This window comes from Acanthaster planci, linkage group LG15 (assembly GCF_054643075.1).
Source record: "Acanthaster planci isolate LZ-2023a linkage group LG15, COTS_SCS, whole genome shotgun sequence".
Taxonomy (NCBI): Eukaryota; Metazoa; Echinodermata; class Asteroidea; order Valvatida; family Acanthasteridae; genus Acanthaster; species Acanthaster planci.
Window position 1 is genome coordinate 8,715,210 of NC_141791.1, and position 14,794 is coordinate 8,730,003.

The window sequence follows — 14,794 nt, forward strand, 5'->3', positions numbered from 1 at the left end:
ACACACACACAAAATTCATCAACTTACCATCAGAACTATTGCCCAAGTTTCTTTATTTTACACTTAGGCCTAGGCGAAAGTTCAAAATATTCTGAATTAAAATGCATGGAAGTGATAAAAAAGTTTGTTACTGAAAAATCATGCTGAAAATAGTCCAAATCTGTTATCAAATTAAAAGCAGTATTTTTCACACCGTGACCATGACTGAAAATACATTTACATTTATGGCAGCGCATGCACCAAAGTTGACAATTCACCTGGGCGTCACGCGGACGATCACTCATTAAAGTTGTATTCCAGAGCCACATGTCACCTTGCAAAGGCTTTGTAGAAAGAATACAGCTTGATGTAGCTACTATGTCCTAAAATCAGCCCGAGTACGCCCAATAAAGTATTGCAAATAAACTACATCTGAGGCATCACCGCCGCACAGCAAAAAATTGTTTACCACATGCCGCCATGATGATTTGCAACAGATAAAACTTGCTCTAGTTAACCTGATTTCCCACATTTATGATTTGAGGACCATGTACATATAAATTCGTAAATATGCAGTTGTGTAGATGTCACAATTAAGACTAAAATTAAATTAATTATTATATCTACGTTTTCTTCTGAAATAAATAAGTCGTGAATGTTTTATTTCAGATAATTGACAAAACAAAACGCAAGGACTTAAACAAGTTGAATGCCAGTTGGTCTCACTGCGTATGATTAGCCATCTAGTATACACACTATCTTTAGTCTCGGTACCAGGTACCAATAATAACGGCATCATGCGTTTATTTGCAGACTATATTCTGTGGAAATTCTTTCAGATAGGTGATTATGTCAAGACTCCATTATGGAAAATCCTCTTCTTCCATTTTTATGCTAGGTCTAGACTACGCCCGTTGCAACATACAGTGAAAATCCAGCATTTTTCAATCGGAAATGTGATGTATTAGCTTTTGGTGAGGGTGCCCCGGTAAATTTGGACTGAGGCTTTTTCCTGGCCACTGTCCTTGGGCTCTTAAAAACAAATTTACAACACTAAAGTTGAAGGGACGTGTATTTGGCCATCAGAAGCTGATTTTTGACAAGCAGGATTTTTCTTGTAATAATTTATTCCTTTTTCATTTTTTTTATTTCAGGAAGCGAATATACATGTAGTAACAGTGAAAAGCCCAGACGCGGCGTGGATTAGCTTTTATTCAGAGGGAACTGTATGAAACTCGTAATTAAGGCAAAGCTGGCTCTCCATGCGACAAAATGACTGATTGAATCAAATGGCTATTAATTAAAAACGGCACTTTAATTTATCCTAAAGACTTTTGGCCTTGTCAATGTTCACAATACAGATCACCTACCCAACTACACATGCATAATCAATTTTATGTGACGTCAGTGCTATGCGGGTACGTGATTGGTCAATCGGTGGTACGGTCGTAGTCTGTCCGTGCCTGTTTCACGTTGCTTGTTCTTGAGAGACGGGTTGAGATGAAGGTCCGTGTTCAGTTAAGCCATCGTACATCTTATTTGTGAAATTTTCAAAACATACGCGCAATTGAGTTTTGTTTCAGAGTCAAGAAAATTTTGTTACACGACCAAAATTAAATGCATTGCCAGAAAATCTGATTTTGTCGGGTGGTTCTGACTGATACGTACGATTTCTCACTATCTAGCTTGATTTTTTGTCCGAACTTGCTGATCCAGATAATTATAAACAGATTGAGAAAATGGCAGCTACATTTTTGACAATCCTGTTTACGTGTATATCAAATTAAAAGCTCTTATTTTGAAGAAAACCAAACGATCTCCGTCACACAATGTGGGCAATTAAGTTGTGGATTGTCCGTCCGCAGTCGGACTGAATCGGTTTTGCAATCCAAAACTACGAAATCTTTCTTCAGTTTCTTCATGGTACTTATTGTTTTTACGTTGCGTCTGGACAGGGCCCAACGAATACTCCTCCGTCGTATACTGGTAAGACAGAGGAGTATTTGTTAGGCCCTATTTACGGGTCTACGCTGTATCCAGATTTAAAGACGGTACTGCATAATTTCCAATATAAATGTCGACAAACTTATTCCAACGTAGCGAAATAAACTTTTTTGTACTTTGGAAACTTAGGATAGCAGATGGAAATCTCCATTTCGGAGCGGCAAGAGACATCTTTTTCACTAAAGGTGGATCATTGTCCCATTTCATGAGATTTCCTGAATCAGTTGTGCCGAATCAAATCAAGCCAGCACTCTTCGTGAACAGACTGCTTGTTGGTGACATTAATATCTACACCAAGGGTGCACCGATCGATATCATGAGCATTATTTTACGGTCATTATTGCACGTTGGACAACTCAGTATAGTTCGTTGTGCATTGTGATCGGATTTTTAAACATTGGGCTCTTCAATTTAAAAGGGGTTTAACACATATGCCACGTTTTCAAAGACATGCCAACATGCATATGGTGAACGGAATGCAGTGCCTGTGTGCGAGCGTGCAGCATTTCCCTGCTCCACGTTCACAGGTCAGTGACACCACTTAAGGCATAGCCTGTGCAGTTTACCCAATACACGTTTCCATTGTCGGGCCAACCCTTTCTTAGTGCGTGTATTGAGGACACCCTGCATGATATATCAGGAACGTGTATTGCGCCTAACGTGTGTGTGATCAATATATCGTGTCATCGCGTGAACCTTTACTCTGGCCTCAACTGTAGACCCTGATGTCACCCCGGTAGCTCAGAACATGTACAGAATTCCATATAGTCTGCAGGCAAAGGGAATGATAAGTTAGATGAGTTAGAAGCTGTTGACATTATTGAGCATGTTAATGAGCCTGTAGCTACTGGGTGAGCCTAGTTATTGTAAGCCAAGGGTGACATTCATCTTTGTGTAAATATGAGGCAAGCTACATGTAATCAAGCCATTAAGTGGGAAAGACACCCAATCCCAACTGTAGACGAAGTGTTGTATAAGATGAATGGTAGCGTTGCGTTTAATAAACTTGACTTGAAATACGGTTTCCAACAAATTGAGCTACATGTAGATGAACAATCTACATGTACATGTAGGAACATCACAACATTTGTAAGCCTTAAGGGATTGTACAGATACAAGCGGCTAATATGTTCGGGATTAATGCAACCCAGAAGTGTATCAAAATGTCATTAGCCAAGTGATTGGTATGGGTGAAGTGTAGCCAACATATCAGATGACATACATGTAGTAGTTTATGGTACGACACAGGAAAAGCAAGACAAGAAGCTTGACTGTGTCATGAGAAAATTGAGGGATAGAAACCTGACCTTGAACAAAGATAAGTGCGATTTTGGTGTTCACAAGATCACATTTATCACACCCTGTCCAGAAATGGCAAACAGCCGACAGAGGACCGTAAAGAGGCACTGCGCAATGCCAGGAGACCAACCAATGCTGCTGAAGACAGTAGTTTTCTCGGGCTGGTGAATTTCTCAGCCCATTACATCCCCAACCTTGCTACTGTAGCAGAAGCCATTGCAGAGGTTGCTAAGGAGGAATGTGAAATGAGCAGAGCAGGACAGCTTCAACAAATTGAAGGAAGCCTTGACACACAAAAATACTCTGGGATACTTTTGCCTCGACGCAAACAATACTCAACTTATGAATAAGATGTCCAAATCAGAATCATATCCTATGCCGGTAAAACATTGACTGATGTTAAAAAGAGATATTTAACAACTGAGAAGGAGGCTCTAGCAGTTGTATGGGCCTTTACCAAGTTCCACACTTACCTGTATGGAGTAGATTTTGTGTTGGTGACAGATCATAAGCCCCTCAAAGTCTTATATGGGCCAAGATCCCGCCCTAATGCTCGAGTAGAAAGATGGGTGATGAAGTTTATGTCGTACTCCTTCAAAGTTAATACTTACATGTACCTGGAAGACACAATATTGCAGATGTTCTGTCAAGGCTCAACATGACGACTCAGAATGGAGAACAAGGAATGCTGCAGTATGAAACAGAACACAATGTTCGCTGGGTAGCAGTCAAAGCAACGCCCAATGCCCTGACAACCAGAGAAGTAGAAGAAGCTTCAAGAGCGGATAATGAATTAAGTGCAGTTCGGAAATGGCTCATGGAGGACTCATGGCGACCAGATGTCAAAGACTTCCTCCCTATAAGGAATGAACTTCCATGTATCGGCTTTCTCATCTTGTGAGGAACAAGAATTGTAATTTCAAGGAGCCGAGACTCCAGTGTGTCCGGTTAGCTCAGCACGGACATCTTGGAGTGGTGGGAACCAAACAGAGGCTGCAGACCAAGGTTTGGTGGGCGCACATGGAAAAAGATGTTGAGAACTACATGTATGTGCGGAGATGTCACACTATGAAATTTGGATCAGTTAAAATACGGTTAAATGTCGTTTCTCGGTTAAAATGTATTCCCACTCTCATTTTAACCCCCGTTTTAACCACATAAATGTACTGTAGATCAAGCCAAAATAGTCACCCCATTTTAACCGTGTTTCAACCATACCCACCACCCTTTGTTATTCAAGCCTTAATCCTCTCCTGGTCCATCGACAATCCAAACAAATAGTCCCCCACTTTAAACACGTTTTAACGGTGGACAGATGGTGTGCTACAAACCGCAGGGTCCCGTTTGGTAATCTCATAAAGGTGCGGTTTGGGGGGAAACGTCAATCATCTTCCTTTAACGTTCCACAAGTTGGAATTGGCTTCAATGTATTGGCATGTGGAGGTATTTCCGCACCCGTTTACACAATAAATTCACTGCTTTTTGACAAATAAAGCAATGAATTGTTTGAATAAAAATGATACATGTGTCTGGAGTAGTTTAGTTATAATAAACAACTGAAGCTTTATTGGTACAAGTAAAGTTACCATTCATTAGTCCTTCGTGACAATTGATCGTAAGTGACTGCGTGCACAAAATCAATCGCACTAGCGCTAAACTTCAAGATGGCAGCGCTTAGTCCGATGTTAACCATTCGTCAAGAGCGCAGAAGCTTTTACCAATGAAAACTCCCCAAGGCAGTTTCATACTGCCGGCCTATAAGCCCCAACAAATTGTCAAGAATCTGGCAATCCAAACCATACCAAATAAGCAGGAGAATCTGGAATAATTCATTCCAGTTTTAAGGACGAACTTCCTCGTTCCATAATTTTCTCCAGCGGACAGGGTCATGGCTGATGGGCCGCCTGCATGGAATGGCTGCAGCTCCCCACCCGCCAATGCGCTGAATCGCTGGGCAGGTCATGTCATGCGTGTACACAGTTGACTGCTGCATGACGTGATATCGAAGGCAAACTTTTTGCACGTGCACAGGCTGGGTCGGTAGAGATGCACAGGGGCAGATGCAGACATGAAACGATATTGCGGCGGGTGGCGATCACCTGGGCTGGCTTGTTTTGGACAGCCGTCAGTATTTTTGGTCGAGGAATTACTCTTTATCACCTTCTTCAAATTAAACCTTACACTGCACTTTTAATCTACAGTCTACGCCGGATCCTCAGTTACAAAACTCTCCATCCCTCATCCCCAAGCTTAGGACATCCTTTTCATTATCGTCTCAGCCAATAGCAACAATGAAACAGACGTTACATGCAAATTGCGGCCGTACCTGTACGCGAATGGCCCAAAATATATTTTTCCCTTGAGTTGTCTTCGATTGAGCGCGAGTCAGACTGCGATAAGCATTTGAGCGTCCATTTCTAACTTCATTGGCCAAGTATGGAACATTCATATACATGTATCTTGGAAATTTGCATGCATAATGTTTTTCTGAATATACAATGTACATAAGCACAAAAGCAGCGAGAATTTAGTATTGTTAAGGTGGCAGAAATGTCATACCTACATGTACATGTACATTGTAACTTTACACGATACATTCATTGTTTTTTTACACATATAAAGCAATGAACTGATTGAATAAAAACGATACCCGTGTCTGGAGTAGTTGATTTTAAATTCTCACCATTATGTGTTATCATCATCTAAGTTTACAGTACATGTACATGTTCATGTACGTACCGGTAATACATGTACATGTTCTTGCATGTGTGCAAGTACACCTTGCAGTCCTGAGCTAGCGCAGGTATAACTTGTTATCCTGTTTCCGTTGTCTGTTTCGTTTTTCTCAAGGTTTCTTGCAATTACATGCATTTCGTTTGCTATCCATGCCATGTCATATCAAAGCTGAACATTCAAACCTAATAATAGTGTGGGTCGGATCAGTTCGAAAGTGCCATGTTAGATGATTTTTAGGTTCGGTTCTGCGCTTAGCGGTGCCTTGGCTGACGTAAGAGCTTGTAGCAAAAATACTTATAATACGCGGAAGATCGGGTGCATTTATACATAAGCGTGCATGTTACATTTCATCTGCCGGTTCGTGAAGGGCTCGATTGTTCGGCAGGGATTTGCCATGCGTTAAATAAACTGTCTCTATCCTGAAATACATATGGCTGCATGACGCCTGAAAACTGATACATTAAGGTACAGGATAGGCCAACAAAGTGTTGAGTCCAGGTGCAAAGAACTCACTTGTATCAATCAGTGGCGATTAATTAGTAAACCATTAGGGATTAGGGCGGGGCAGCCTATTAATGCGGTACGATCGCCACGCACAAAGGAACTCATCTGGCCTTGGGGATTATACTCCACAAAACTGACCGAAATTCATAGTGTCACGCCTGCCAGATCACAGGAGCAATGCCTACTCCTGAACTGATAAGTTCAACTCCAGTGCCAATGGGCCATGGCGGGACATCTACATGTATATTGATCTGCTTGGACCATTATGTGCTAGTGATAGTTAACTATTACAGTTGATATTATGAGGTTGATTTCATGAAGGTTACTACAAGTGATAGGATCATTGAGTCACTGGAAAATGTGTTTGTTCAGCACAGTTTACCGCTAACCTTAACGTCCGATAATGGACCCCAGTTTACTTCCGATAAGTTAAGGATCAAGCACAGAAGAGTCACCCCCTTACACCGTGCCGCAAATGGGGAAGTTGAACAGCAAAACAGATCTCTGATGAAAAAAAATTCGCATCACATATGCAGAGAAGAAAGACTGGGAAAATGAAGTACGGAAGTACTTATTTGCCTTCAGGGCAAGACAATATAACATGGCTGGTGTAACCCCAGCAGAGATGATGTTTAAGCGTAAAGTCCAAACCAGACTCCCTGAACTAGGCAAGATGAAGAGATACATGCTTTGAGAAAAGAGAGGAATAAGAGATACATGTACATTGACAAAAAGAGAGGAGCAAAAGAAAGAGACCTAGGAGAAGGAGATGAAGTCCTAGTCAGACAACCCAAACAAGACAAACTAAGTACTCCCTTCTCCCCTGAGCCACACAAAGTTGTGGAGAAAAAGGGGAACAACATTGTCATTGAATCTCCAACTGGTTCTCAGTACCAAAGAAATAGCACACATGTTCAAAATACCACAGACCACTTACAGTAGTACACCAGGCACAGAAAGTAAGAATGGCAACAGCTAACAGAGAAGACAGAAAACATGCATACACAGGTTGAGAGTAGACCAGCTAGGGAAAGAAAATTACCTAAGCGGTTTGATGATTTTGTAATGTTCTGTTAGATTTTGGTATCCCAGGGAAATTTTAAAGGTTTGCTAAATACATACATACACATGTGAGTCTTCCCTGGTTTAAGACAAAATAGTTTTAACCTTTACATTTGTTTACATGGCAGTAAACAATTCTTTCATACTTATTTTCATGGAAACACTTACTCTACATTTCTTGCTTGTGTTACCTTAGAAAAGAAGGTTTGTATTATTGTACAGTGACTGTCTAGAATGGAGTACAAGTGGTGCTTAATGTACATGTAAGACACAAAGCCCCACAACAGTTTGAAATTAATGTTTTGATTTGACTACAGATTATGAATAATTAGGCAGTGTGGGTTTATAGTTTGTTCGGTATTTATATGCTCTGTTTCGGTAGAAGTGGGTCATTTTCTAACTGCATAAATGTACACTGTTTATCACTGAATACAAAAACTGATTTTGGTAGTCGTATGGGAAAGCTGTAAGGAAACCATATTTTTAGGTTTTCATCTACCAACGTCATAAGGACATCAATTTTAAGTGTTGTATTTTGAATCTTGTTGCTTGTTGAGTTGCTGAAAAAAAAAGAGTCCATCTATATGTCTGACATGTTATAGTGACAGCAGATTACTGAAATATAGATTTCCATAGTAACCGTTTAAAATGTGTTTTGAAACTTTTTTTGATTTAGTCAGAATTAAGGATTTAAGAAAGGGAGGAGATGCAGTATCTGGAGCGAAGGCTGCATGTATATGTAGTGCCTTGAGCAAAGACTAGCTCTGGTACATATGACCTACATGTACAGGGGTCAACTCCTGGTGGGAGGTGATTGTCAAGGTACTGAATAAGGAGGACACACATCATGGACTCATAAAAGTGGACTTGCAGCTTTGGTTTATTTTGGGGGTTAAATCCCGAACCGTAACACTTCAGTGACTATGTGAGCAGCGGGGCTGTGCTGAAGTTGAGTGGGTGACAGCACCAAGGCAATACCGGTAGCTGCAGCACGCATAAAGATTCCTCCATCCAGTGTGGTCAATGTACAGTGTATCTCTACTACAAAGAATCAGTTATTCTTTTCACAGTAATGAAGAATGTATTTGAGATACATGCCAGCAGAGTTTCAAATTAGCTTATTTTGAGTTATCATCAGTTCCTTTGATTTGATCTGGTGCTGAAGTGTTTCAAAATGTAAAGACACTTTCAATTTGCAGCATCGTTGAAAAATAAAATTAACCCAGATTGCATCAATTAAACTTTGTTAAACCTCTAACAATTAGTCCCATTTAAACATTTAGGAAAATCTCTGAACGGATATTTTTTTTGTTTAAACGGTTAACTTTTAAACATTCAACCCTTACTTAAAAGGGCTTTTGTACTGTTCATACCAAGAAGGAAATTCTAAGTAGATTGCGCTATTCAGAGAAAACAGAGATCAAATGAGGGGAACCCTTGCCCTGTGTTCGTAGTGGAGAAACCTTTATGTCAAACAAGTTTATAGTGGGTAAACTCTTGTGCATGCCAAACTTTGGCTGCATGCATTGTTTGGCATGCACATGGCTTTATCCACTACGAATGCAGAGCCAGGGTTTCCCTCATTTCCTCTGTTTTCTCTGGATGACGCAATCTCCATTCAGAATTCGCATTTCGGCACGAACAGAAAAAAAAGCCCTTCTTGGCTTGTTATATACAGTAGTTGAGCTCTCAAGACAAATGACAATGCATCTGATTTAGATGCTTCCATATCTACATGTAGTTGAACAGATAAAATCAGATAAAACACGTTTTATTTAGAGGTGCTCTTTAATACATACTGTACATGAGTGTTTCTGGAATCACGGAAACAGGGACTCACGGAAGCCCATTTTTTGGATAGTTTTTCGACCATACATGTACATGTAAATGAGAAAACTGGTCCATTTTTTCATGTTAATTTCGGAAGATGGTCTTGTCACCTGTTGTTCAAAGGCTACAACTGGGGAGAGAAGGTTTTCTTCACCTTGCATCTTTAATCATGTTTTGACATGGAGGGAAACACCCTAGATTTGTTCACTTTCACTTTCGCATTGTGAAAGTTTCGTACCCTGATGGGTCATTTTGCTGCTTCCCCAAAACAAAATTATCATAATTTTATGTGTACATGTATGTATAAAAACTATGCTGGTGGCTACAAGACCAGCGAGATTGTTCTTAACTTGCATACAATTACACGTAGATGTACATGAAGCACATGTAGACATCAGCTGATTCTCCTGTTAGTATAAATACTGGCCCTGGAACTAATATTTTGCTCATTAGATCATACATGCATTATGGATCATTTTCTACATGGTCTTATCTTTAACACTTTACTACATGTACATGTATAAGTTAACTGGATTTAATTACATCATCAGAATTATTAGTTTTGTATAGCATGGCCGCCCAAATTGCAATCCAAATGTTGCATTCTTTCTCTCAAATCAGTAATCAGAAATGGTGTCCCATAAAGCTGAGAATGTTTTCTACTTAAACTGCAAATTCATTTGAAGCTCATGCTGCGATGCAAAGACATTTTCAATTACCAAACTTATAGTACATGTACATGTAGCATCACTCTGTTCAAGGTACATGTGCATGTACATGTAAGTCTAAACAGTTTATCTTGCAAGTTTATGCAATCACTGAACCCAAATTACCACACAGCTGTATGGGTTCTAACTCATTGAACTTTTTTTGTAATTCCATACTTGATGAACGTGGTAGAAGAATGTAATTTCTTATTTCAGAAGGCAATGGTTGTTTAATCAATTGTATATCGAGTTGTTTGAAAGAAAACAACTTAGGCGCCAAGTCAAAATAGAAACGGTTGACCAAGCGGGACATGGTTGCCCTTAATCCCCTTTCAAACCGTTGCCCGATTCAACTGCAAGTGGGTAATGGTTGCAAGGCACCGTTTCCCGAAAGAGAATTGGCTATGCGCAACCCCTTTGATGCATACTACTGTACCATCTCCCCCACCTTGGTACAAAAGCCCTGACTCCCAGCTTACCAGGAATGGTTACTGTGCATCGGCTTTGTTGTGTAAATTGGGCCAGTTCATCCACAGGCTTAGCACAGCTTATTCAGAAGGGAAGCAATTAATCTCTTAACAAGAGACTAACTCCATCAGAGTCAACAGGCCTATGTGCATCACTAAGTCTCGTGTCACTGAATTAAGATCTGTAGTTTTCTTTCCCAAAATCTAGCACTGTCAGGCAGTGATTTCCACATCACAGATTTGTCAATAATTGGATTAGACAATGGAGTAAATGGAGAAGATTATAGATGTAACAATCACAGGACTTCAAAATCAATCTAAAAAGTGAAATAAGAAAAGTCCACTAATGTTGGTAAGGGTAGCGTGCAAACTGAAGGAAAAAAATCCTTATCCATGTAAACGGTACAATAAACCCATCCCAACCCCCTAATTGTTGACATATCAATGGGCTGGGGTCCCAGCTGTTGATAAACAGCTCTCATGACTCAACCACCAGCCACAATGGAGTGTAATCCTTAAAGCTCTCTATTGTTAGAAAACATCACCCAGGAGTGGCGTTCATCAAACCACAAGCATTTAGCTAGTGACTCCCTATCGTTGCCTGCTTTACTCTGAAGCGGGTAAGGAGCTTATTGTTTATGTATCATTTCCCACTTCATGATCCGTTTCTATTTTGACTTGGTGCCTTACAGTAAGTTGAAATTGCCCATTTTCACTCAATTATAACAAGGTACTATTGCATTTATCTCTGTAACATTAAACACTTTGAACCATTTCAGAAGGCAAATTTTTGCTGATGGAAAATAAAAGAGATTTCAACAACAAAACAATATATCCTCATTCTGTAGGACATTTAAATTAACTTCTGTGTTAGTTTGTTAAATAGAATAAACATATTTTGAATGCTGTGTGAGGGAAGCTCACTGGACATTTACATACATGTACATGTATGAAGAAGCAGTTGTCTTGTCTAATCTGTATCATGTCTGTGACGCATCATCAGATTTAAATAAAGCCTTCAGTTTTGAAATAACTCTACACCAAACAATTTCCCTTGAACGGTAATAACATGTATTTTGGGAGAAAATGAATGTTACTTTGGAATGTGTTTTTTAGGTGGTAGATAGCTATGCTGTATTAGTAGCAATTTTGAGGGCCTTGGCCTTAGCCTTAAGGATTGGGGGTCAAAGCCTGAGCCTTCTCCTTCAGAGTCAGAGCCATAGTCTTGAGAATCAAAGCCTTTGCTCAACATTGATCAAAAATTAGAATGAATACAAAATATACATGTACATGTATAAATTTGGACAATTACGATCAACTTACCCAGTTTTCACTAATATCATCTGTTTCTTGGCTTCCATAAAACTCTTGCAATGCTGCCATAGTTTCAGCAGAAAGCTTTGGTATGTCATCATCTGAGTCCCCCATTTCTCGGAAATATGTAATAATACACAGATGCCTTGGAATGGGAAAAAAGAGGAAAACATCATCGTATTGAAATTTCAGCATTACAAATATTTTTTCACTTTGTGATTTCACTAACCTCATTAAAAATTCAGTAACTACCTTAAAACACTTTTTCCTTGCAACAAATATTGATACAGCCAATCAGAAACTACATGTACATGTAGCTGAAGCTGTGTTCAAACTGGGCTTTCAGATTTATCACGGTGTCCATAGTCAGCATATGCCTGTACATGTATTTGCAACCAGCAAAGAATACATGTATGTTGTGATGTGCGCACGGTCAAACACTAATGCGTTCCAGGCTTAATTTCACAGTCATACCCCGGATGGGATCAGTCCTGTCTATGGTAGTGCAATTGGACCAACAACATCACGCCCTGCAGACCACAGTGCGTCAACAGGATTCACAGTGGGCTAATGATCACTCGCACGCGTACTACATGTATACTTCAAAGCAAATGCAGAGACAATTCTTCTCTGTTGTGGTGAAGCTCCAGACTTCATTTATTCCAGCACTTCTACAGGGGATGACTTTGAAATTGACTACTGACATTTCTTCTCCATGCCGTAACAAATCATGCCTAAACCCCAAATCCAACCCTATTTATAGAAAACCTGCCTTTTAAAAGGTTGCACAGTCTTTCGCAATCTGATTACAACTCAGTGGTACAATTACCTTCTACATGATAATCTCACATGTATGTAGATGACTCAGAACTGACTTGGCAGAAACCACAGCTCTGGCCAACTTGTGAACAATGTGATAGAGACTATACATGTACAGCAAGTACACGTACATGTAGTTTATTATATTTCATAATAAATACTATACAGTGGAGCGTTACAGCATGTACATGTACATGTGCAGATAAGGCTGTAAAATGTTATCAACGGGCACGCCCTCATAATTTACTCCCAGAACAGCCTTAAAAAATCACAAATTTAAGAGAAACAGGACAAACCGGGGTTCTTTCTATTCTTATGTAGCATATGGTGAGTTCTTACCACACTGATTAAAAAAAAAAATTAAAAAGAGAAGAGGTGTTGGGAAGAGCACAGCTGTTTTAGCCTGTTTTCTTCTCAGTTCATCTTCCCTGTAAGTAATGATATCTCCAGACACTGTACTTGGTATTCTGACTCTTGGGCATATTTCAAATTGAACAACGGCAGAAAACACTCAATTTCTGTTTCGGTCTCATAGTATCCTTTATTTGTGCTTAAACTTAAAAAATGTTATGAAATAGCACTTGTCTGTTTGCCAACAGATTTGCATCCCTTTCTTAAGAAGAGCAACCAATCTACTGCACAAACGTAATGGCGTAAATCTATCATCATGATCATTTGGGTGCAAGGTTTCAACCCAATCAGGCATACACTTCTGGAAATAACGTGCTTTAAACAAAAGTAAAATGTAATTTGACTCCTAATATGATGAGAAGTCATCATCACATCAGGTACTGTTTCATCTAGAACACTTCCTTTCATTGTTATCTGCAACATTTGAAATTAATGAGATACATGTATGTACTTCAGAAGATATAGGGCTATAAACAGTGCACCTTTAATGTCAGGTGACCTGTCTCCTGATGATATCATCACATTGAGTCAATATTTCTCCCAAGTACTGCATTTTAAAGATACATGTATCTGCAAGATTTGAACCCAATGGACATGTACTTCTGGAGATATAGGGCCTTAATGGAACCAGGAAATTTTACTAAAACCCTTGAAATTGCATCTTTGGTTTCAATTAACCTTATCTTGAATATCTGTTTTGCTATTTCAACCCATATTTGATTTTTTTTGTTTTATGCAAATGCTATTTGCATGTTCATGAGCAGAACTATGATGTCATCCAAGGCACTGAATCTCAATGTTGCACTGATTTGTGCAAAAAAAATTTCTAGATTTTTTTTACCTCTGCTATGGCAGATTTCATTTTCTTTGGCAATTTATTGCTGTGTAAGTATAAGGCAAAAATCCAGCAAAAGTCCATTTCACAGAAATGTTTCCAGATAGCAAATTTGGGATTCACAATTTGAACATAACACGCAACCCGAACATTGTCTCCCTGTATTTACATTAAGGCAAAAGTGTCCTCACTTGTAAGAAATGCTTGGTCAATTTTTAATGTTTGAAAAAGTGTACGGTTCAGTTTATGTAGTCTCACAAAAAGATGTCAAACAGTCTTCATACATGGAAGAAGAGTACAGAGATACACAAAAAGTGATCTTAAGAAAAATCCATTGCCTAGTTCCTTTCAGGAGTGCACCTTTAATGTCACGTGACTTGTCGCCTGACGATATCATCATCACATGAGGTCAATATTCCTCTAAAGCACACCATTTTCAAGACATCTGCAAGATTTGAACCCTATCGGGCATGTACTTCAGGTGATATAGTGCTTTGAAGTATGCACCTTAATATCACATGACTTGTCTGCTGACAACGCTGTAGTATGCCCAGTATGCAAGCTCTGTCCAGCAGCAGTCCCCATTCACCAGCAGCTGCATGGTGAATAGACTGCATGTGTGGTATGCACTAATCCTCTCACAATGGTGCTGTGTTTGCAGTCCTCCATAGCGAAGGGGTTAAGGAGTGCACCATTAATGTCACATGGCTTGTCTCCTGATGTCATCACATCAGGTCAATATTCGTGTGTAAAATTTCCCTTTCTACATGTTGTTATCTGCAGTTTCAAACAGATGGGACACTCACTTCAGGAGATATAGAGGTTTA

General features: G+C 39.5%; 1 protein-coding gene across 4 annotated transcripts in view; it reads right to left on the reverse strand.

Moving 5' to 3' along the window:
• Window positions 1-14,794, reverse strand: part of LOC110977612 (EEF1A lysine methyltransferase 1-like) — an 85,948-nt gene that overhangs the window by 59,104 nt on the left and 12,050 nt on the right. For 2 of the 4 annotated variants that reach the window (XM_022231895.2, XM_022231894.2), the window contains exon 2: window positions 11,912-12,047. In XM_022231895.2, coding sequence (XP_022087587.1) covers window positions 11,912-12,016 — 105 coding nt within the window. In that variant the 5' untranslated portion in view covers window positions 12,017-12,047. Of the gene's footprint in view, window positions 1-3,755; window positions 3,869-11,911; window positions 12,048-12,154; window positions 12,611-14,794 lie in introns of those variants that run through there. The other 2 variants (XM_087146956.1, XM_022231898.2) reach the window with 2 other exon arrangements.